At 48.4% G+C, this 23,551-nt stretch overlaps 1 protein-coding gene and 1 pseudogene across 1 annotated transcript; one reads left to right on the forward strand and one right to left on the reverse strand.

The window, feature by feature from the left end:
* Positions 1–5,452: 5,452 nt before the first annotated feature.
* On the reverse strand, positions 5,453–6,002 carry LOC134762017 (large ribosomal subunit protein uL11-like; annotated as a pseudogene).
* An 859-nt stretch (positions 6,003–6,861) lies between these two features.
* On the forward strand, positions 6,862–19,965 carry KCNK18 (potassium two pore domain channel subfamily K member 18). Its single transcript, XM_024254342.3, has 3 exons — positions 6,862–7,084; positions 10,500–10,628; positions 19,163–19,965. Exons 1-3 carry the CDS (start codon positions 6,862–6,864, stop codon positions 19,963–19,965), a joined length of 1,155 nt encoding a protein of 384 aa, XP_024110110.3.
* Positions 19,966–23,551: the final 3,586 nt, after the last annotated feature.

Consider the following 23,551-nt stretch of genomic DNA (forward strand, 5'->3'; position numbering starts at 1 on the left):
CCTACATAGCAGGCCACATGACTCTTGCCAGAGCAAAGCCAATGGGGCCAGAGGTGGAGCCCCTACACAAGAGGTGCCCATCTGGGGGCTGAGTGTGTGGGCTGAGTCAAACAAACAAGCTTTGGAGGCCTGGCTTTCACCCCTGCTCTCTCTACACCAACCTTTTTATATTAAGACTTTATTTCTTCAATTCCCACACTCTCTCCTAAAGTGAGTAAACCTGTAGGCCATGAATAGAAAGTTGGCCATGCAACTGGATTGTCACACAGCAGTTGGATTTTAGGTACCAATGCTGTGTTCATGTAGGAGTGTAATTGGCTTCTCATTATTCTTAAAAGAGTTGATGGGTACTTTGTGACCAAGTAGCCCACCTCCAAATGCCAGAGAGAGAGACAGAGAGAGACAGACAGAGAGAGAGAGAGAGAGAGTGAGAGAGAGTGAGAGAGAGCGCGAGAGAGAGCGAGAGAGAGTGAGAGCAAGCGAGAGCAAGTGAGAGCACGCGCCAGAGCGTGAGAGCATGAGCCAGAGCATGAGAGCAGGTGGTCATCAGTTAAGCAGCCGACAAGTACTTCCAAGGCCTGCTGGGAGCCAGATGATGTGAGGGTACTAAAGGTCCCCAACAGTCCCGTGGAAGGAAAGGATGTAGATAGATGAATTCCTATACCTAAATATGGGTGCTGGATGAATTACAAAGTAAGATGCAAACTCTCTGTGCCTTGTGGAGTTAGAAGAAAGATGCCATGAGCTGGCACAGCCCATGCAAGGGCTCATAGAAAAAGCAGCTCACAGGATGGCAAAGAGAAGTAGAATAATGGCCAGCTGAGAGCAGACCAGTGCTAACAGGTCTCACTAAGGGCAAATTTTCTAGTTCCTGAGGGTGGAATGGCTGGGCCTCACGGTCCTGACTTTATCCACAATATTTCCCTTCTCTTGTGGGTTCTCACCCATTCTTGCCACCGTCATCACATTGGCCCAACATGGAACTCCAAAGTGACCTGAGTTCCTTTTGTTTTTAGGAGGGAGGAATTTTTTAACAGTCCCATAGGTTAGCCAGCCCCTTTTCCTAGGGAGGAAGGGAGATGGGTTAGGTGGAGGCCTCTTTGTGAAGCCTACATCCCTCTATGAATGAGGCAGCAGGTGGCCATCAGTTAAGCAGCCAACAAGCACTTCCAAGGCCTGCTGGGGGCCAGATGTAGCAGGGGAGCTCACACTGGTTGCTGCTGCTGCTGCTGCACCTGGGGAGTCCGTGCTCTCCCTGCCTGTGGCAGTCGCCTGTGCTAGTATAACAAAATGCCCCAGACTGGGTAATTGATAAAGAACTGTGCCTCCACAAGGCACAGAGAGTTTGCATCTTACTTTGTAATTCATCCAGCACCCATATTTAAGTATAGGAATTCATCTATGTACATCCTTTCCTTCCATGGGACCGTGGGGGACCTTTAGTACCCTCACATCATCTGGCTCCCAGTAGGCCTTGGAAGTGCTTGTCGGCTGCTTTACTGATGGCCACCTGCACTCTCGCTGTCTCTCTCTGACAGGCGTGTAGTGCGATGGAATGGCTGCGCCTCACAGTCCTGACTTCATCCGCAATATTTCCCTTCTCTTGTGGGTTCTCACCCATTCTTGCCACCATCATCACATTGGCCCAAATGTGGCCAAATGACTCTCGTATACTTGAGACAAGACTGGAATGTTTCAATAAAAACTGAAACTGGGAAATAGACACACTGAGTTACACACAAATAGATAATTTGGCTAATGTGCTACAGTTCACTTACCTTCAGCTTGTGTCTCATCACAGAGTCCCTCCCTCCCAGCTCCCTTTCCAGATGATGCATGACATTGTGATACCCACCATCAAGGAGGATGGGGACGCAGGGGTCTGTTAAGTCATTCTGCACACTATTCCAGATATTCAAAGTATATTTTTTTAAAAGACTTAAAATGAGGAGTAAAAATACATTTTCAGACTTTCACCATTTAACACTTTTCTCCATTAACACTGACCTCACATGCATTAAATAACACTTAGAATGCCTTACCTAAAAAGTAACAAATAACTTGACTACTTGCTCTTTTTTTTTTTTTTTGAGACGGAGTCTCGCTCTGTCGCCCAGGCTGGAGTGCAGTGGCATGATCTCGGCTCACTGCAAGCTCCGCCTCCCAGGTTCACGCCATTCTCCTGCCTCAGCCTCCCGAGTAGCTGGGACTACAGGCTCCTGCCACCACACACTAATTTTTTTTGTATTTTTAGTAGAGACAGGGTTTCACCGTGTTAGCCAGGATGGTCTCGATCTCCTGACTTTGGATCCACCCGCCTCAGCCTCCCAAAGTTCTGGGATTACAGGCGTGAGCCACCATGCCTGGCTGCTCATTCTTGTATTTAAACTTTTTTTTTTTTTTTTTTTGAGAAAAAGTCTCGCTCTGTTACCCAGGCTGGAGGGCAGTGGCATGATCTCAGCTCACTGAAACCTCTACCTCCCAGGTTCAAATGATTGTTATGCCTCAGCCTCCCAAGTAGCTGGGATTACAGGCATGTGCCACCAATTGTTTGTATTTTTAGTAGCTAATTTCTTTGTATTTATAGTGGAGACAGGGTTTCACCATGTTGGTCAGGCTGGTCTGGAGCTACTGGCCTCAAGCAATCTGCCCACCTCAGCCTCCCAAAGTGCTGGAATTACAGGCATGAGCCACTGCACCTGGCCCTAAAAATTAATTCTTGCCTTGAATCAAGAATCATGGGAGCACACTAAGCTGTTTTTCAAAAGTAATGGCCAGGAAAGACATACCGTATTCATGGATTGAAAGATTCAACATAGTAAAGATGTTGCGTCTGCCCACATTGATCTACAGATTTAATGTAACCCCTATCAAAATCTCAGCAAGGTTTTATATATACATAGATAAGACTATTTTTAAATTTATATTGAAAAGCCCTAAAACAGCTAAAACGATCTTGAAAAGAGAATAAGGCAGAAGAAATCACTCTATCTGACATTAAGACCTACTAACCTACTACACAGCTACAGGAATTAGAAAGTGTGCTATTGGTGAAGGGCTATGTGCTATTGATGCATAGGTCAATGGAACAGAATAGAAAACCCAGAAATAGACCCACACAAATATGTTCAACAGATTTTTCAGAAAGGTGAGAAACCAGTTCAATGGAGTGAAGACAACCTTCTCAACAAATGAAGCTTGAGCAATTGGGCATCCATAGGTAAAAAAGTGAAGCTTGACCCCACACCTTACCAGAAATTAACTCAGAATGGATCACTGACTGAAATGTAAAACACAAAACTATAAAACTTTTGAGATGACAGCAGAAAACCTTGGGCATCCAGGGCTAGGCAAAGAATTTTTATACTTGACTCATCTGGGAGGCTGGATACAGATGGAGGGTGGGAGCGGGACGTGCAAGGAGATTGGTTTGCTCAAGGCTTGGAGATCTTGCCTTCCCTTTCTTCGGGGCGGTATAGGTGCAATGAAGCATTTGCCCCTTTCTATTTCAAATGGAAAATTATACAACTGCATGTCGTCTTCACTGTTTCCCATCTCCAGAACTCTAGGCTCTGCAGGGTTAGAATTCTTGGTCCCCAAAGGGGACACGCTCACCTGGAAACCCAGCAAGGGGTGCATTGAATACACCTTATGACTGCTCCCTGGGCACTTTGGGATCCTTGTGTCCAGGGACCAGCAGGTAAGAAAATAGGTGGCCATCTTGTCAGGGGCTATGTTTTGGCTGTGTTCCCACCCAAATCTCATCTTGAATCATAATCCCTATAATCCCCATGTGTCATGGGAGGGACCAGATGGAGATAATTGAATCACGGGGTGGTTTCCCCATCCTGTTCTCATGATAGTTTGTTCTTACAAGATCTGATGGTTTTATAGGGGGCTTCGCCCTTCGCTGGGCTCTCACTCATTCTCCTTCCTGCCACCCTGTGAAGAAGGATGTGTTTGCTTCTCCTTCCGCCATGATTGTGAGTTTCCTGAGGCCTCCCCTGCCATGCTGAACTGTGAGTCAATTAAACCTCTTTCCTTTATAAATTACCAAGTCTTGGGAAGTATCCTTGCAGCAACATGAGAATGGACTAATACAGGGGCAATTGACCTGGTCAGCAGGAGGAGGCAGGGCTGCTTTCACACAATGAGGGCAGAGAATAATAGTGGGGGAGCTCAGGTGACTCACTTGGGTACCTCTTGGTACTTCTTACCCAACTGTCTGTGAGTGGAAAAGCACAAGCAGCCCCAACCTAAAAAGGATATGGTTACCAAGGGCTCAGACCACCAACCCCCTCCGCCACCCCGGAATGAGGATTAGGGTCATGCCATCGGGTAAGCCATTGAGACCAGTAGAAGAGGTAGCAGAAGGCAAGGAAAAGTTAGAATGGATAGTGAAGGAAGGAGATGATGAGTGTCAGTTGCAGCCTTGAGACTGGTGGCAGTAACAGGTGCTGTTTTACAAACCTCCTTCTTCTAAGCTTGCCTGTAGGGGGTCAATGCAACTTTATAATAGCCATCCAAACTTATTGATCTTGTGTTTATCGATTCTTCAATATGTTTCGAATGCAAGTCATCGCACTAGTCAACATGCCATCCCAGCTCACTGCTGGTGACAAGTTTAATAGTTGGGCAGCCACCTTGCACCAAAGGCTGCCATCTCCTTACCACTTGGGTATTAAGGGACCAAGTCCTCAACCCCCATCTTAGCATTCTTTTTTTTTTTTTTTTGAGACAGAGTCTCACTCTGTTGTTCATCCTGGAGTGAAGTGGTGTGATGTCAGCTCATTTCAACCTCTGCCTCCCATGTTCAAGCAATTCTTGTGCCTCAGCCTCCCAATGTAGCTGGGATTACAGGCATGTACCACCATGCCTGGCTAATTTTTGTATTTTTAGTAGAAACAGGGTCTCACCATGTTGGCCAGGCTGGTCTCGAACTCCTGGCCTCAAGCAATCCGCTCCCCTCAGCCTCCCAAAGTGCTGGGATTACAGGTGCGAGCCACTGTGCCCGACCCCCATCTTAGCTTTTTGAACAGGCTTTCTCAGACCACTTCTGGTGCCAACTACTGTTGAATCCTCTGGGAAGCAGACACCAAGATAGAGTCATGATTGCAAAAGCTTTATTGGGAAGACTTGTAAAATGAAAATGAAGGAAGCAGATGGAACAGGGAAAGCCTCTGGATTATAACGCAGACTGACAAGGTCTCTCTGTAGACCAAAGGGCCACTCTGGAACAAAGACTGCAAGTTGGAGGAGTCCTGTACCGGGGAGAAATGAATAGGCCCTTGGGTCGCCACCTTGCTTAGTCAGTGGGCACAGGCTTCTCCAAGAAGAGGGCTTGAAACCGGTGGCAAACCCTCAGAGAACAAAAGGGGCTGTCATGAACCATGCTCATCAAAGCTGCACAGCGAGTCCTTTCTGGAAGAGGGATCTGAACATGCATGCATCTCCACAGCTGCCATCTGAGGCACTTTTTACCCCCACTGGTTGTCAAATGATCCTTTATTGAAATATTTTCCTTTGTGCTTAACAAACTGAGCATTCCACTGCACCACTGTTGACGTCATGAGGGTGGTGACCATCAACCTTGCAGCCCACAGATGGTGCAGTCCCCAGGATCTCCTTAATTGTTCCAGAGGGTTCCCTAACTAAAGATCGGAGCTGCATCTGTCAGGCAATGTTGACATTCTCATCAAATGATATTTTCATCGGGTTTAATGTTTTTCTGTTTCTTTCTGTCTCCTGGAGGTTCCTTGAGGGCTTTGATGATCAGGGCAGAGACAGAAGGTACTACCTCAATCTATGCCTGCCTGTTCTGAATGGTTTCACTGTAATCCTCAGATCCTTCAAGTCACTGATTGCCCTAACGATGTCATTACCAATGTGTTTTGGAGACAGACACAGGGGGTTGATCTTAGGGGCCAACACAGATGTGGCACCAACATCATTCCTGGTGCATCTCAGACTTTAATCTCATTGGGGTCAAATTTAGGCTGCATGGTGGAGGTAGCTGGTGTTGGATGAACCTAGATTCAGGACGACCAAAGAAAGTTGCACATTGGCCTACTCTGAGCTGAAAATTGAAAGGTGGGGCACCTTTCTCATGGCAGACACAGGCATAGCTGAGCAAGTCCAAATGCACAAGCACAGGCCTAGCCCCTGCTTGCATCACATCTGCTAATGCCCAGCTGTCTGGAGCAAGTGAGATGACCTACCCTAAAGCCAAGTTGAAGGAAGTACACTCTGCCCACCATGAGGCCACAGCAAGAGGGGGTATGCAGCAGAGGAGTGAAGAACTGGTACCAATAATTAGATCCACACAGGATAAAGGTCGTTTGGAAACCATTGAGCTCTGGCCGCATTAGTTACTATGGTTACTATTACTATTATTAGTTACTACTATTATCACCTGTCCAGAAGACCAGGCATCCTAAGCCAAGTTGTGTCACAGACAGCTCTCAGGAAAGAATCAGCTCTCAGGAAAGAATCACTTGACTAAATGCCAAAGATCAGGTTTGGGATCTGCAATTCAAAACTGCAGTTTGGGGATAAAAAAGATTAAATGTAGCATAAAACAACCACACTATCCTCCCAAAGCCCCTTCCAGGCAGCTCCAGGGCCGGCCCGGCGGATCAATAGCAATCTGGGGTGCTAGAGAGGGCGCCATCTGAGTAGTTCGGATGAACTGAACGTGATGAGTTGCCGGCTGCTTCCTGAGTCCTTGGGGAAGTACATGCACCATCCACTTAGCGCTGGAGCCCGGCTGTTCCCCGGGCACTCCTACCCCATCTTCCTGGCGGGGCTTAGATGCTCCTGCCTCTTCCAACAGCTCCTCTTGCCCTGCAAGCTCCAGGGAGGATGGAGGCCTCCGGGCACCCCCGGGCCAGGAGATGCTGCCCAGAGGCTCTGGGAAAGCTCTTCCCTGGCCTCTGCTTCCTCTGCTTTCTGGTGACCTACGCCCTGGTGGGTGCTGTGCTCTTCTCTGCCATTGAGGACGGCCAGGTCCTGGTGGCAGCAGATGATGGAGAGTTTGAGAAGTTCTTGGAGGAGCTCTGCAGAATCTTGAACTGCAGTGAAACAGGTAGGTGCCTCACCTGGACAGGGTGGGCCTTTTCTCCCTGGTGGCAGCAGTCCCCCAAGAGCAGAGGGCTGCCTTCTAGGAGGCTGGGTCTGGGAGCTGCCTGCCTGGATTCTCCTCATGCCTGGGCACTTTAGGCAAGTAACTTCTTTCTGAACCTCTGTTTTCTTCTCTGAAAAGTGGGGAGACTAAATGCCTCTCGGGGTTGCTGTGAAGAATGCAGGAAAGGCCCTGAGCACCCAGGAGGTGCTCAGGAAAGACCAGCTCCCCTTCCTGTGCCTCAGCTCCCAGCCCCATCCAGACCAGTGGCCTCAGGGGAGGCTGGATTACTGGGAATTGGGTGGGGTGGGGTGCATGGGTGAGCAAATCTGGGGCTGGGGTTGGGGGGCTAGGTTGCTTCTCAGAACGATGTCTGCCTGACCCAGGATTCAGTTTGCAGAGATGATAATTTAAGGAACGACCCAAATTGGATTTAAATTCCAGCAGGAGCACCTGCCACCCACACCCCCACTTCCTGTTTCAAACTCCTTTTCTGCAGTCTGGCTCAGCGGAGTGGGGAAGTGCTGTGAGAAGACCTGGGGGAGGGGTGGGGGTCCTGGCTTTTGTCCTGGCTGCTCTCCCAGCTTGCTCTGCGATCCATGGAGGCAAAGCTTTGTTCTCTCTGGGTCTCAGTCTGCGGGAGAGAAGGGGACCCCCAATCTCAGACTTGGTGGTCACAGGGACCCTGTGAGAAGCAGAGGAGACAAAGGAATATTCTGGCTCTTGGAAGACAAGTCACTTTATAGTGTCCTCATTACATTTTCTTCGTATTTAGTCACTTGTTTCTACTCTGCTGTGTTCCGCAAAGGAAGCTTATTATTGTATTCAACAGAACAAGATAAAACAAGGGAGAGTAGATAAATGAAAGACAAAGGAAAACCAGACACTAAAAGTCAGGAGAAGAATGGGGTGCAGGGAGCCCTTCCCCTCCCACTCTAGTGTGGGGGCTCCTTCCACAGCCCAGACCTTGCTTTGGGAACAGGTGCAGCTCCCAGAGACAAGAGGCAGAATCTCTGTCTGTGGAGGGTCCCACTCTCTGCATCCTTGCCAGACAGATGCCAGCCTGCTCAGTGGACCTGGGAGATTGCTGCCAAAGGGACACTGCACCATTGCAGGGCCTAGACTACCAGCATGTTCAAGGCTCTCCAAATCAGCAACACATCAGAATCAACCAGGGAGACTGCCTAGAGTACACATCCCCAGGCTCTTCTCCAAACCCACTTAATCAGGATCTCCAGGGCTGGGCTGAGAATCTTAAAGTTTCCAGGATGAGGCCAAGCATGGTGGCTCATGCCCATACTCCTAGCATTTTGGGAGGCCAAGGTGGGAGAATCATTTGATGCCAGGAGTTCGAGACTAGGCCTGGGCAACAAGGTGAGACCCTGTCTCTATAAAAAATTTAAAAATTTAGCCAGATGAGGTGGCATGCACTTGTAGTCCCAGCTACTTGGGAGGCTGAGGCAGGAGGATTGCTTGAGCCTACGAGTTTGAGGCTACAGTGAGCCGTGATTGTGCCATTGCACTCCAGCCTGGATGACAGAGCCGGACATGTCTCAAAAATAAATAAGTAAAAATAAAGTTTATCGGGTGATTCCAATGCACAGCAGGGTATGGGAACACAGAGCTGGTCCCACTCCATTTTGTACCAATTTTCATTGGAGATTAAAATGTTCCATAAGGGTTAGTTGCATGTAGACCCTGTGGCAAACACTTCACACATTATCTCACCCAGTCCTCACAAGAAGCCTCACAAGAAGACAACAACAAGTTGTCCCTCTTTTACAGATTAGGGAATTGAGGTCTTGGGAGGTTAAGCAATTTATCCAAGTTCACAAACTAGAAAAATGGAGCCAGGGACTTAAACCCGTGTATCTGGATTCCAGAGCCTGAACCTTTCACCACCCTCTCAGATGGGGAAACTGAGGCTCAGAAAGCAGCCTCTTGTCCACAGTTACAGAACTTATCAGGGTTAGAGCTGCGTCTAGAATTGATGTGTGTAGACTCCCAGGCTGGTGCCAATTAAAAGGAGTAGAGACTTCCTGCTGCATGCCAGGTTCAGTGCCATTCTCTTCAAGCCGAACCAGTCTAGCAGGTGGCCTCTGGGGTCCCAAAGCCCACTGGCTGCCCAGGCCAATTGAGCCATTCAGGAACCTCTCTGGGAAACCAGGGTTCCCAACCCTGCTCTGTTAGCCTTGGAACCAATGTGTAGGAAGTCAAGTTTTCCCAGCCTGTAGGAGACACTCACAGGTAGCTGGTGCCCAAAGATCACAGTATGATGGTATGATGATCAAACTCCATCGAGTTTTTATTTTTATTTTTCTAGATGGAGACTCACTCTGTCACTCAGGCTGGGATGCAGTGGCGCGATCTTGGCTCACTGCAACCTCCACTCCCCAGGTTCAAGCAATTCTCCTGCCTCAGCCTCCTGAGTAGCTGGGACCACAGGCGTGTGCCACCACACCCGGCTAATTTTTGTATTTTTAATAGAGAGAGGGTCTCACCATGTTGGCCAGGCTGGTCTTGAACTCCTGACCTCAAATGATCCGCCCACCTTAGCCCTCCAAAGTGTTGGAATTCCTGGCATGAGCCATCATACCCGGCAAACTCCATCAAGCGTAATGACCTCCAGGAGTGGGTATGATTTGCATCTGTGTAACAGCTTGCTTTTCCTAAAAGCCTTTTGCTTTTAGTACTTGAGAACCCTGTGTGAGAGGCAGAGCAGAAGTTATCTTCCTTTGAAAGATGAAAGAGGCGGGGGCGCGGTGGCTCATGCCTATAATCCCAGCACGTTGGGAGGCCAAGGCAGGTGGATCACAAGGTCAAGAGATTAAGAACATCCTGGCCAATGTGGTGAAACCCCGTCTCGACTAAAAATACAAAAATTAGCTGGGCATGGGCGTGGTGGTGTGCCCCTGTAGTCTTAGCTACACGGGAGGCTGAGGCAAGAGGATTGCTTGAACCAGGGAGATGGAGGTTGCAGCGAGCCGAGATCACACCACTGCACTCCAGCCTGGCAACAGAGCAAGACTCTTAAGAAAAAAAAAAAAAACAGATGAAAGAAATGGAGGTTCAGAAAATTAAAAGGCGAAGACTACACAGCAATGCCAGGGCTAAGCTCTGGTGGGACCCCCATGGGCCTCTGTTAGGTGCTCTTCTCACAGGGCTAAGTGGCCTCCTTATCTCCATGGGGACTGAAGGCAGGACCCAGGCTGCAGAAATATTTTAAAGGAGGACTCCGATCACCAAGCTTTGGTGTTGATACTGACCACAAGGCGAGGGGGCTGCTGGTCCTTGGGGAAGACTATCCCTTTCACCGCGGCGGGGCTTGTCTTTAGCAGCAGAACCTTTCCCTCAAACTCTTGGTCGTGTCTTTCTCCAGTGGTGGAAGATAGGAAACAGGATCTCCAGGGGCATCTGCAGAAGGTGAAGCCTCAGTGGTTTAACAGGACCACAAACTGGTCCTTCCTGAGCTCGCTCTTTTTCTGCTGCACAGTGTTCAGCACTGTGGGTAAGTGCAAAGCCACAGTCCCCCTCACGATGGCCCTGTGAAGGGTGGGTTTCTGGGTGGCAAAGGACACTGGAATTGGGGTGTGGAGATGGCCTTCCTCTCCCTCTCTTCTTCCCTCCCTTCCTCCCTTCCTCAAATCTATATTGCACACCTACAAATAGCAGCAGCTGCGCTGGCTGACACTTTTGCACTGAAGATGCACCAGGCCCTGTTCTAAGACTTTTATGCTGATTAGCTCATCTAATCCTCACCACAAGGTGGGTGCTGTTATTGTTCCCACACTCCAGCAGGTCCGTCAGTTTCAAAAAGTCACACAGTTCGTGTGCGTTTGAACCCAGCCACTTGGGTCTAGACCCAACACCCTGCTGCCTCTATGTATAACTTTCTATGCACCTGGCACATAGAAACCGGGAGGGAGATGCTTCCCCATGCTTATGGGCAAAACATTGGTTTACTGGCCCCTTTAAGGACATGACCATTGTGGCTGGAGGGCAGAGAATAGTCAGGAGACTGATGGGGGCTGCTGCAGGAGAGTTAGGCCTCCTGGGCTGGGGGCATGATGCCACTGGGTCAGCAGTAACTAAGGTCCCTCTGGTGATTAAGGGCTCACTCTGAGCTGGCTGGCCCATCGCCAGCTTCACTTCTGGTGGGGCAGCAGTGGGGCCAGGTTGGAGGGGCCAAACCAGTCCAGGCAGGAGCCTCCCCTGCCTGGGCAGGGGTCACAGGAGGCGATGGAGCTGCCTTCAGCCACAGGGCCAGAGCTTTTGGGTCAGAGCCCTCACCACGAGCGTGGCCCATCACTCAACCCCTGCCCCTCTTGGCTGGCAAAAGGGACTGCAGGCCCTCTCCTCCTTCGAGAGAGCAAGTGCCCATCCCTAGGAGGACCTGGCCCACAGGGGTTGCAGAGAGAGGCTGGGGCCCCTCATGCTGAAGGTCAGGATACAGCACAGTGGCCAGCCTGGGTCGGAGCTGTATAATCTCCAGCAAGGGACGTAGCCCCTCTGAGCCTTGTACTGGGACCCATAAGCACTTCTAGACCTGCCTCTCAGGGTCAGCTGATGACTATGCATGTAAGTGGCAGCCAGGATGCCTTCAGCAGTGACTAATGGAAAACCCAACTCACCTGGCTTAAACCTCAAGGAGAATGTCACCTTCCAAGTAAGAAGTCCAGTGTGAGGACAGCTCTAGGCTGATATGCAGGTCATGCCCAGTGCCCATTCGCAGTCATGGCATTGGGCATCAGGTTTTCTCCATCCTTCTGCCCAGTGGGCCACAAGAGGCCACCAAGGTCCATATCCCATTCAAGCATAACTGTGTCTTATACAGAAAGGGCTGCTGTCTCTCTGCATGGTTCATCAACCGTGACGATGTCTTTCCAGGAGCCACCCACTGGGCCTCCCAGCCGCCTCTAAGCTGGTCCCAGGCAAAGGGATTGGAGCACCAGGATGACTAAGACCAATTGGATCTGCTCCTAATCAGCTGGGGGAGCAGTGGGTCTGCAGGGAATAAAGGAGGGAATGGCTGCTGGGTGGGCAACCGGTGTCTGCTGCACCCAGCTTCAGAAATAGCCACACAGCCCCAGGAGGGCTCTCACAGCCCCCACGTGGTTTCTCCCATTTGCCTGAATGCTCTTTTTTTTTTTTTTTTTTTTTTTTTTTTTTTTTTTTTTTTTGAGATGGAGTCTTGCTGGAATGCAGTGGCACAATCTTGGCTCACTGCAACCTCCGCTTCCCTGGTTCAAGTGATTCTTGTGTCTCAGCCCCCAGGTAGCTGGGATTACAGGCATGCACCACCACGCTTGGCTAATTTTAATATTTTCACTAGAGATGCGGTTTCACCATTTTGGTCAGGCTGGTCTTGAACTCCTGACCTCAGGTGATCTGCCCACCTCGGCCTCCCAAAATGCTGGGATTAGAGGCGTGAGACACCCAAAATGCTGGGATTAGAGGCGTGAGACACCCAAAATGCTGGGATTAGAGGCGTGAGACACCCAAAATGCTGGGATTAGAGGCGTGAGACACCCAAAATGCTGGGATTAGAGGCGTGAGCCACCGCGCCTGGCCTTGTTCACTTCAATGCTGGTGCAGGCAGGGATGGGTGAGGGACAGAAAGAATAAGGACAGCAGCTACACCACTCAGCATGTGCCGGGCATGGGGTCCAGGTGCTTTTGGAGCCTTTTCTTGTGCAATTCTCACCACAACCCTGCAAGGCAGGCGCTGTGACTATCCCATTCCACAGGCTCTAAGAGGGAATCACTGTGAGGGAGTCACAGGCAGGGCTGAGGTCAAACCTCAAAGCTGGACTTTCCAGGGGAAACCACAGCTCAGGGGATGCTTTGAGGAAACAACAGGTCCAGGACAGCAGCAACTCCAAGAAAGACACGGAGCTGTGCAAAGGGGCTAGAAGTTATGAAGTTTACTTTGTCTTTTTGTTTTCCTGAAGCTTTTTGAGACAGAGTCTTGCTCTGTTGCCCAGGCTGGAGTGCAATGGTGCCATCTCAGCTCACTGCAACCTCCGCCTCCCGGGTTCAAGCAATTTTCCTGTCTCAGTCTCCCGAGTGGCTGGATTACAGGCACATGCCATGCATGGCTAATTTTTGTATTTTTAGTAGAGATGGGGTTTCATCATATTGGTCAGTGTGTTCTTGAACTCCTGACCTCAGGTGATCCATACGCCTCGGCCTTCCAAAGTGCTGGGATTACAGGCATGAGCCACCGCACCTGGTCATGCCTGGCTAACTTTTGAATTTTTGTAGAAACAGGGTTTCACCATGTTGGCCAGGCTGGTCTTGAACTCCTGACCTCAGGTGATCTACCTGCCTCAGCCTCCCAAAGTGCTGGGATTATCGGCGTGATCCACCGTGCCCAGCCTCCTCAAGAATTTAGATTGGCCCAGGTGCCCTGGTTTATGCCTGTAATCCCAGCACTTTGGGAGGATCAGGTGAGAGTTGGAGACCAGTCTGGGAAATACGAGACCTCATCGCTACAAAAAATTAAAAAATCAGCTGGGTGTGGTGACGTGCACCTGTAGTCCCTGCTACTCAGGAGGCTGAGGTGGGAGTATCACTTGAGCCCTGCAGGTTGAGGCTGCAGTGAGCCATGATCGCGCCACTGCACTCCAGCCTGGGTGACAAGAGTTGGCCTGGATGGCAGAGTCTCAAACAAAAAAAAAAAAAAAAAAAAAAAGGAAAAAAACCTCAGCTGCATCTGAGGCAGGATTTCTCAACCTCAGCACTATCAGCCTCTTGCACGGGATAATTCTCTGCAGAGGAGGCTCCTGTGCAATGTAGGATGTTGAGCAGCATCTCTGGCCTCCACCCACCAGATGCAATAGCACTTTCCCCGCTGTCCCCATCCATTATGGCAGCCACAATAGTCTCCAGGCATTGCCAAATTTCCCTTGGGGGGCAAAATTGCCCCCTGTTGAGAAAAGATCTATCGCAATGCTTGTCAAAATGTGGTCCCTGAGTAATATCGACATCACTGGGGAACTTGTTAGAAATGCAAATTAATTCTCAGGAGCCATTCTAGATCTACTGAGCCAGAAACTGTGGCTGTGGGACCCAGCAATCTGTAGTTTAGAAAGTTCTCCATGTGATTCTGATGGGTGCTAATGTTTGAGAAGTGTGCCCTGGCTGCATGTCAGTCACCTGCAGAGCTTTTGCAAGCTCCCATGTTCGGACCCTGCCCTAGAACAGTTAGAATCCCTGGGGACCAGGCCCAGGCATCAGCATTTTCCAGGGCCCTCCAGGTGATTCTAGTGGGAGTCCAGGCTGTGAGTCACTGATCTAATGGAAATGCATTAGCTTGGCTTAAATTCCAAGAAGGCAGTGCTACTGCCCATTGTACGAGTCAATTAGGACATCATGCCGCCCAGTAATTACAACTGGAAGAGGATGTTGGGGAATGTTCTGCACTGTTCATAATCAATAACGGTGTTTGAAAGTCTCTCTGGTAATACTGCTTCCTGCCCTGCATCTCTGGGTCATCTGAAATGCACCTGGCCTTAATGCTAAGCACAGGATACCTGACAGCTGTGAGGCCGGTCAATCCCCAGTCATTCCCAACTGGGTCAGCCCTCTTGGATTAGAAAGGAAAGTGCATGGGCTATTAAGTACTCACAGGCTAAGTGCAGTGAACTGATTATATCAAAATATATGAATGCATTCTAAGAAATAATGAGTTCTATTATGCATTTCGGCATTCAGTAATTAGAATAGTTACTACATTCCCTTTGTGGGGGTTGTGTGCTCTCTGAGACCTGCTTCCTTGAAACATTTTCAGGAATGTGACATATTGCATATTTTGGATTGCAAAAGTATCTCACCCAGAGGCAGCCAAAAAGGCTTTGTTTATAATCCTGTAAACCCACCTTCGCCAAGGACAGCAGTGGATTCCGGTGGATTCACAGTGCCTGCTCTGTGCTCAAATCCCAGCTCCTTTCAGACACTCCAATCCAAACCATTCTCCTGTCCTGCTGAGATTTCTGCTAAAATTGTCTAGCCAGTCTCTACAGGTCTCTCCTCTCAGCTCCTGCCTTAGCCAAAGCCCCCTTCATCTCTCACCTGGGCAGGAAGCATAGTGTCCCCACTCATTGTCCTGTGTCTATCTGAAGCCCTACAATTTACTGTCTGTGATGCAGTCAGGATGATTTTTTCAAGATGCAAACTAAGTCAGGAGTGGTGGCTCACTCCTGTAAGCGCAGCACTTTTGGGGGCTGAGGTGGGCAGATCACTTGAGGTCAGGAGTTCGAGACCAGCCTGGCCAACATGGTGAAACCTTGTCCCTACTAAAAATACAAAAATTAGCCAGGCATGGTGGTGGGTGCCTGTAGTCCCAGCTACTCAGGAGGCTGAGGCAAGAGAATCTCTTGAACCCAGGAGGTGGAGGTTGCAGTAAGCCAAGGTTGTACCCGCCTCTTCACTCCAACCTGGGCAACAGAGCGAGATCCCATCTTAAAAAAAAAAAGATACAAACCTGATCAGTTTCCTGTGGCTGCTATAATAAATTCCCACAAATTCAGTGGCTTGAAGCAATAGAAATTTATTCTGTCACGATCTGGAGGCCAGAAGTTTGAAATCAGTTTTATTGATTTCAAAAATCAAGGTGTTGGCAAAGCCATGCTCCCTCTGAGGCTCTAGGAGAGGACCCTTCCTTGCCTCTTCCTTGGCAGCTTCTGGTGGCTGCCAGCATCCCCTGGCTCATGGCCACATCACTCTGGTCTCTGCCTCTGAGGTCATATTGCCTCCTCTTCTCTGTGTGTAAAATATCTTGCTCAGCCTCTCCCTTGTCGGGACACTTATAATGGTACCTAGGGCCACACAAACAATCCAGGATAACTTCCTCATCTCGAGATCCTTAATCACATCTACAAAGACCCACTTACCAAATAAGGTAGTATTGACAGATTCCAGGAGTTAGGACTTGGCTATGTTTGGGGGCTGTCATTTTTCAGCCTTCCACACTGATCAAGGCACTCCCCCATCTGCCATGGAAGCCGTTAGATGCTACCCACCTCCCGGCCTCATCTTGCTCCCCTCCCCTACCTCCCTGCACACTGGCCTTCTCTTGGTTCCTTAAAGCTGGGTGACAGCTACACTCAGGGTGACACCTTGGTGAAAAGTTAGAAAACCATATCCCTCACTAGGCAGACACAGCCCAGTGCCCCGAGCCCTGAGCTCCAAGCTTGGTAAGTGCACGGAGGCTAGGTTTCAGCTCCCAGTCACCCCCTTGGTATATATGCAGTACACAAGTTGCCCACTGTCACTGTATGGATAGCCCTTTGTTGAACCCGCCATAGGGTCTTTGCACAGGCTGCTTCCTCTCTCTTCACCTGGCTAGTTCATGGCCCCCTCCCAACATCAGCTCAAAAATCCCCTCACAGGAAAAATCTTTCCTGGGCCCAAATCCAGGATGGGTGCCTTTGTTTGTTTGTTTTTGTTGAGACAGAGTCTCGCTCTGTTGCCCAGGCTGGAGTACAGTAGCACGATCTCAGCTCACTGCAACCTCCCCCTCCTGGGTTCAAGTGATTCTCATGCCTCAGCCTCCCAAGTAGCTGGGATTACAGATATGCACCATCACACCTGGCCAATTTTTGTATTTTTAGTAGAGACAGGGTTTCACCACATTGGCCAGGCTGGTCTTGAACTCCTGACCTCATATGATCTGTTCGCCTTGGCCCCTCAAAGTGCTGGGATTACAGGTGTGAGCCATTGCACACGGCCTAGGATAGGTGCCTTTGTTCTAATCATTCATGGAATGGTCTGCTCTTTCACTTCCTGTTATTGATCTCCATTTGTAATTACATACTCATTAGTGTGGTTTTTAAAATTAACGTCTGCCTCTTTTACCAAACCAGAGGCTCAGAGAGACCATATCCCATATCTACTTTGCTCAGCACTATGCCCCCAGTGCATGCAGTAAGCACTCAATAAATACTGAATACATGCATGCATGAATGAATGAATGCACATACAGAGTTAACTGACACTGCCATCAAATGGTACCTAGTGGAACCAGCCAGAGTGGCACAGAGTGCTCTGGGATGGATGCAAACTGATGAGACTCTTTGAGAGCCACAGCTCCCTCCCCTACACTTGGGACCCTGGTGAGGGTAGGCAACCTGAATGCCCGCCTGCTCTTGGAGGGCAGAGACTGAGGCCAAAGTTTGCCACAGGAAGCTGCACTTCTGGAGGAAGTTGGGGCTTAGCCAGCTGAGGAGTTGCCTTCAGATTAATTTACATAATTGGGCTGGGTTTTTCTGTATTAATCATCCTTTATGACATCAAAAATTAAACACAGGCATTAAATACAAAAGCTTTGTCCTCTGCTTGAAGTAATTGATGCTTGCCTGCTCCAGAAGACCTAGCCACCTGCACTGTGGGGTTTGAGGTCTGTCTGCTCCTGCCCCTCTGTAGGTGCGAGGGGAGGGGAGGGGAGGGGAGGGGAGGGGAGGGGAGGGGAGGGGAGGGGAGGGGAGGGGAGGGGAGGGGAGGGGAGGGGAGGGGAGGGGAGGGGAGGGGAGGGGAGGGGAGGGGAGGGGAGGGGAGGGGAGGGGAGGGGAGGGGAGGGGAGGGGAGGGGAGGGGAGGGGAGGGGAGGGGCTCGGCTCCCAACAGGGATGGAGACCTCAGCCCACCCCTTCCTTTGCTTGGCTGCCGGGTTCTCTCTGATTGAATGGTCCTGCCCCCTGGATGCTCCTGAGGGTGTCAGCACTGGTTGGGGACCTGAGAGTCCTGTGGATTTGATCCTAACTCCACTATGTATCACATGTATGCTCACGGCCAAGCTACTTCGTTTCTCTGTGCTTCAGTTTCCCCACCTGTGGATGGTGATAACAATACCTCCCTATGAAGGCTGACTGACACCCAGCCCACAGGAAGTGCTCACTAGGCAGCTAAGGTCTTGAGGGTGAGGACACCACCAGTTATTAATCGCGCACTGTGTGTCAAGCGTGGGCCTCATGTAATCCTCCCAGCTAGTCAATATGCAAAGTAGGCATTGTCATCCCCATCTTACAGATAATCCCCCCCATCTTACAGATAAAAAAAAATGTGAGCAGTCAAGTAATATTATCATAAATAGCAGAACTGGGATTCAAAGCAAGGTCAGTCAGAACCTAGATGCTGGGAGGCTAATGGCTTCACTGTCATTTAGGAACATGTTTGTCTAATCTGCTAAGCCACAAATGGCTCTGAGGGCAATTGTATTTTACTCATCTTCCATCTTTCTGTTTTTCCTAATATTATGCACACTGCTGAGCACACCATGGGAACACAATAAGTGCCTCTTAGAAACAAATAGTTCAGTCCTCTTATGGAGGACAAGTGTGGCAATGGAACAATCTTGGCTCACTGCAACCTCCACCTTCGGGCTTCAAGTGATTCTCCTGCCTCAACCTCCTGAGAAGCTGGGACTACAGGCACCCGCCACCATGCCCGGCTAATTTTTGTATTTTTAGTAGAGATAGGGTTTCACCATGTTGGCCAGGCTGGTCTTGAACTCCTGACCTCAGGTGACCCGCCCATCTTGGCCTCCCAAAGTGCTGGGATTACAGGCATGAACCACCACGCCCAGCCAAGGGTGGCTTCTTAAAAGCCAGCACCTTCACAGAGGATAAAGGTGGTGTCAGATATGATTACAAAGCCATCCATTCTCTCTCACTTGTACTCATCCTGTCCTTCCAGGTCAGCTGAGCCCTTCGTTTGGGGGTGCTCAGAAATGGCCAGAGCAGGATCAAAGGCAATCTGTTCTCCCCAAACCTGTGCTGGTCCCCTGCCAAGGACATTTCAAGTCAAAGACCTGGATATCAGTTGCTCCTTATCCTAAAGGGAAGCTGGTTTTCACTCCTTTCCCTCCCACCAAAGCAAGCCTAATGCCAGACCAGTGGCTGAATGCTTTGAGATGAGTATTTTCAAAAACATTGTATAAAATGTCATGCCAAGGAGGGGAAATGGCAGAAGGTCTCTTTAAAGCTTTTAGGGGGAAAAAGGGAAGGGGCCAGATGCAAACTCTAAGCTCCATCTTCTTTTTCAGGCTATGGCTACATCTACCCGGTCACCAGGCTTGGCAAGTACTTGTGCATGCTCTATGCTCTCTTTGGTATCCCCTTGATGTTCCTCGTTCTCACGGACACAGGCGACATCCTGGCAACCATCTTATCCACATCTTATAATCGGTTCCGAAAATTCCCTTTCTGTACCCATCCCCTCCTCTCCAAGTGGTGCCCCAAATCTCTCTTCAAGAAAAAACCGGACCCCAAGCCTGCAGATGAAGCTGTCCCTCAGATCATCATCAGTGCTGAAGAGCTTCCAGGCCCTAAACTTGGCACATGTCCTTCACGCCCAAGCTGCAGCATGGAGCTGTTTGAGAGACCTCATGCGCGAGAGAAACAGAACACATTGCAACTGCCCCCACAAGCCATGGAAAGGAGTAACTCGTGTCCCGAACTGGTGTTGGGGAGACTCTCATACTCCATCATCAGCAACCTGGATGAAGTTGGACAGCAGGTGGAGAGGTTGGACATCCCCCTCCCCATCATTGCCCTCATTGTTTTTGCCTACATTTCCTGTGCAGCTGCCATCCTCCCCTTCTGGGAGACACAGTTGGATTTCGAGAATGCCTTCTATTTCTGCTTTGTCACGCTCACCACCATTGGGTTTGGGGATACTGTTTTAGAACACCCTAACTTCTTCCTGTTCTTCTCCATTTATATCATCATTGGAATGGAGATTGTGTTCATTGCTTTCAAGTTGGTGCAAAACAGGCTGATTGACATATACAAAAATGTTATGCTATTCTTTGCAAAAGGGAAGTTTTACCACCTTGTTAAAAAGTGAAGGTTTCATTATCTCTCAGGTGACTGACACTGGCTGAGGCTGGTTTTCTTGTGTTGTCTGTCAGGGTCATGCAGCCTGTCACCTGAGACCTTCAGTCTTGGAGACAAATCCCTTATGAGAGCCAAGTTCAGTCTTGAGGCCCTGCAGAAATTTGGCCAATGCTCTTTGTATCAGGGCATTAGTGAAAAAAAACTATCACCATTCCCCAAAGTCCAATTAATTTATCTGTCTTCCTTTTTTAAAAGCACCACTCATGTAGATGGAGCAACCTTATGGATGTCCCTGCTTTTCTTGAAATATGAGAAACAAAACACCTTTATTCTTGGAAGTTGTACTTTTAGTTAAATTAAAATCTTCCTGAACTGTTCTTTGTTACCTGAAAAAGAACTAGTGCGAACAACCTCTTTCTTGAATGACCGCATGAGTGCATGTAAGACCAACCCAATCCCAGCCCCTGCAAAATACATAGATGCCGGGTGTCACCAAAATGGCAAAGTAGAAGCAATCTGGCTTCACTGTCCTCCATAGAAAACTAAAAACAATGATCTAGTGCCAAGATGATAATTACCAATATCCCAGAACTCAAAATGAGGCTGTGACAAAACCTGGGGCCACAGAAAAGTGAAAACCTGTGAACAGAAGGTAGTAAAATGGACTCCTCTGTGACATCCCTTCCCCAAACTGTAAGTCACTACACAGAAAAGTTCCCTGGACATTTCTACACTGGGAAAAATAAGATCAAGGCAGCCAGCCAGCTTCCTCATCATCTTGACTACCTACTCAGGAAAGTTTTCCTGCCTCAACCCACAGGAAGAATCATGAATACCTATAGGGTGAGGGACCCCTGAAAGCCTCTGGCGTCACATAGACAGTGGAGGTGGGGCTACCAGCCCAGTGTGTGAAACTCTGGGGCTACTCTTCATCTCAGACAAACAAAACACTGAATCAGAGAGGTGGTTCAGCAGCATCACATTGTAAGATGCACTCTCCACAGGCCCTCTGGGCATGAACCCCTAGCCAGCCTCCCCACAGAGCTGCAGAATCCCCTTTGGTGCCCTTTATCTGTGAAAAGGCAGAGCTTTGAACTTTTGCAAGAGTCATGACAAACCTGGGCTTAGGGTGCTATTTAGTGCTGAAAAGGAGGCAGTGATCTAGAGCTAAAGGAACCAATAGGCCAAATGCACAGAACATCTAAACACACATATGCTAAAGAGACCAAACTAACCCAGGCAGCAAAGACTGGAATAAATAACTAAACCTTCAATGTGAAGACATATGTGTACATGCATAAGAAACTGCTAACACCAGGAACGATGACTTCTTCAAATGGACAAAGCAAGGAGCCAGTGAGTGACTGACCCAAGCAAGATGGCAATCTGTGAGCTCTCAGATCAGGAATTCAAAATAGCAGTCTTGAGGAAACTCAGCAAACTCCAAGGTAACACAGAAAAGCAATTCAGAAACTTATCAGAGGAATTTAACAAAGAGATTAAAATAATTTTTAAAATATCAAACAAAAATATTGGAACTGAGAAGTACATTAGCTGAACTAAAAAACATATCACAAAGTCTCAACAACAGAACAGACCAAGCAGAAGAAATAATTAATGAACTCAAAGACAGGCTATTTGAAAATATACAATCAGAGGAGAGAAAAGAAAACAGAATGAAAGGACTGAAGAATGTCTACAAAATCTAGAAAATAGCCTCAGAAGAGCAAATCTAGAAGTACTGGCTTTCAAGAGGGAATTAAGAAAGAGCGAGGGGGCAGAAGGCTTATTCAAAGAAATAATAACAGTAACCTTTCAAAGTCTAGAGAAAAATATAAATATGCCAGGTACAGGAAAGTCAAAAATCACCAAACAGATTTAACCCAAATAAAACTACCCCAAAGCATGGAATAATCAGACTCTCAAAGGTCAAGGACAAAGAGAAGATGCTAAAAGCAGCAAGAGAAAAGAAGCAAATAACATATAAAGGAGCTCTGATTCATCTGGCAACAGACTTCTCAGCAGAAAGCATACACACCCAGAGTGGGTAGGATGACATATTCAAAGTGCTGAAGGTAAAAAAAGACCTGTCAACTGAGAATACTGTATCCAGCAAAACTATCCTTCAAACATGAAAGAGTGATAAAGATTTTCCCAGACAAAAGCTGAGGAAATTCATCATCACCGGAGCTGTCTTACAGAATTGCTAAAGGGAGTTTTTTAATCTGGAAGAAGTAAATACACAGACAAATTCAGAATACCCTTATAATGTAATTGTGGTGTGTAAACCATTCATTTCTCTAGCATGAAGACTAAAAGACTAAAAGACAAATATATCAAAAATAACAACTAGAACAATTTAAGAGATAGGCAATATAAAAAGATGTAAATTAAGACAATAAAAAGTCAGAATATAGGGGAATGGAGTTAAAGTGTAGAGGTTTTTAGTTTTTTTGTTTCTTTTCTTTGTGACCAAAATTGTCATCTATTCAAATAAGATGTTTTCTGTAAACCTCATGGTAACCACAAAGCAACCACAAAACCTAACATAGATACACTAAAAATAAAAAGCAAGGAATTAAAACATACTACCAGGGAAAAATCACTTAAAATACGCTGATGCTACAGAGTGGAATTGACACCTGTGTTCACAGGAGCCTGAGATATTTCCAGTGGCCACATTCTCTGTAGATCACTTTTCTCACTAATTGGCGTATGAATGGTGCCTCTGGAATGAGTTGGCCTCTGAAAATGTTGATGCCTAAATGAATGGATTAGTACATGGGAATGCTGGCACTTGTTATGTAGACACACTCCTAGGCTGTTCATGGATGGGTTGGCATGTGAATGGGTTGGTCTGTGTAGTAGATGCTGCAGGTGCCCTACCCATATGTCTTGGCACTCCAACTCCCTTTGCCTGATCATTTTCTCTGGCCTTGCAAGCATGGGCACGTGCAGGGGTAGCTAGAAGTGCCAAGGAGTTAATGCTTCTGGGAGCAGCCCTCAATGACTGATGAGAGCTGGTGGATATATGGTGCCCAGCTCCCTTGCCCCTCCCATGGAATAACTCTGTGGCATGTTCACTACTGACACTGTCTCCCCAAGTTCCCCAGTGGACTTGAGCCCCAGTTGCTCATCAGCACACCCTGTATTGACCCCCTTCATCTCCCTGTCTCACTTCTTCACTGCTTTACCTGGGCTTCCTGAGATCACCTCCAAAAGAACCACTCACTCATATCCTTGTCTCAGGGTCACTCCTGGGGACCCCAGCCTGGGAGAGGATGTAGACAAGTCAGTATGTGAACTGGTTGGCACACACATGGAATAGCACAAGCCTTTTACTATTTCCCTTGTTGGTTATCAGAAATTTTGTTTTGTTTTGTTTGTTTTGAGATGAAGTCTCGCTTTGTCACCCAGGCTGGAGTGCAATGGTGCAATCTCAGCTCACTGCAACCTCCACCTCCCAGGTTCAAGCGATTCTCCTTGCCTCGGCCTCCCAAGTAGCTGGGATTACAGGTGTGCATCACCACACCTGGCTAATTTTTGTATTTTTAGTAGAGGTTTTGCCATGTTGGCCAGGCTGGTCTTGAATTCCT

Source organism: Pongo abelii, chromosome 8, assembly GCF_028885655.2.
Source record: "Pongo abelii isolate AG06213 chromosome 8, NHGRI_mPonAbe1-v2.0_pri, whole genome shotgun sequence".
Lineage (NCBI taxonomy): Eukaryota > Metazoa > Chordata > Mammalia > Primates > Hominidae > Pongo > Pongo abelii.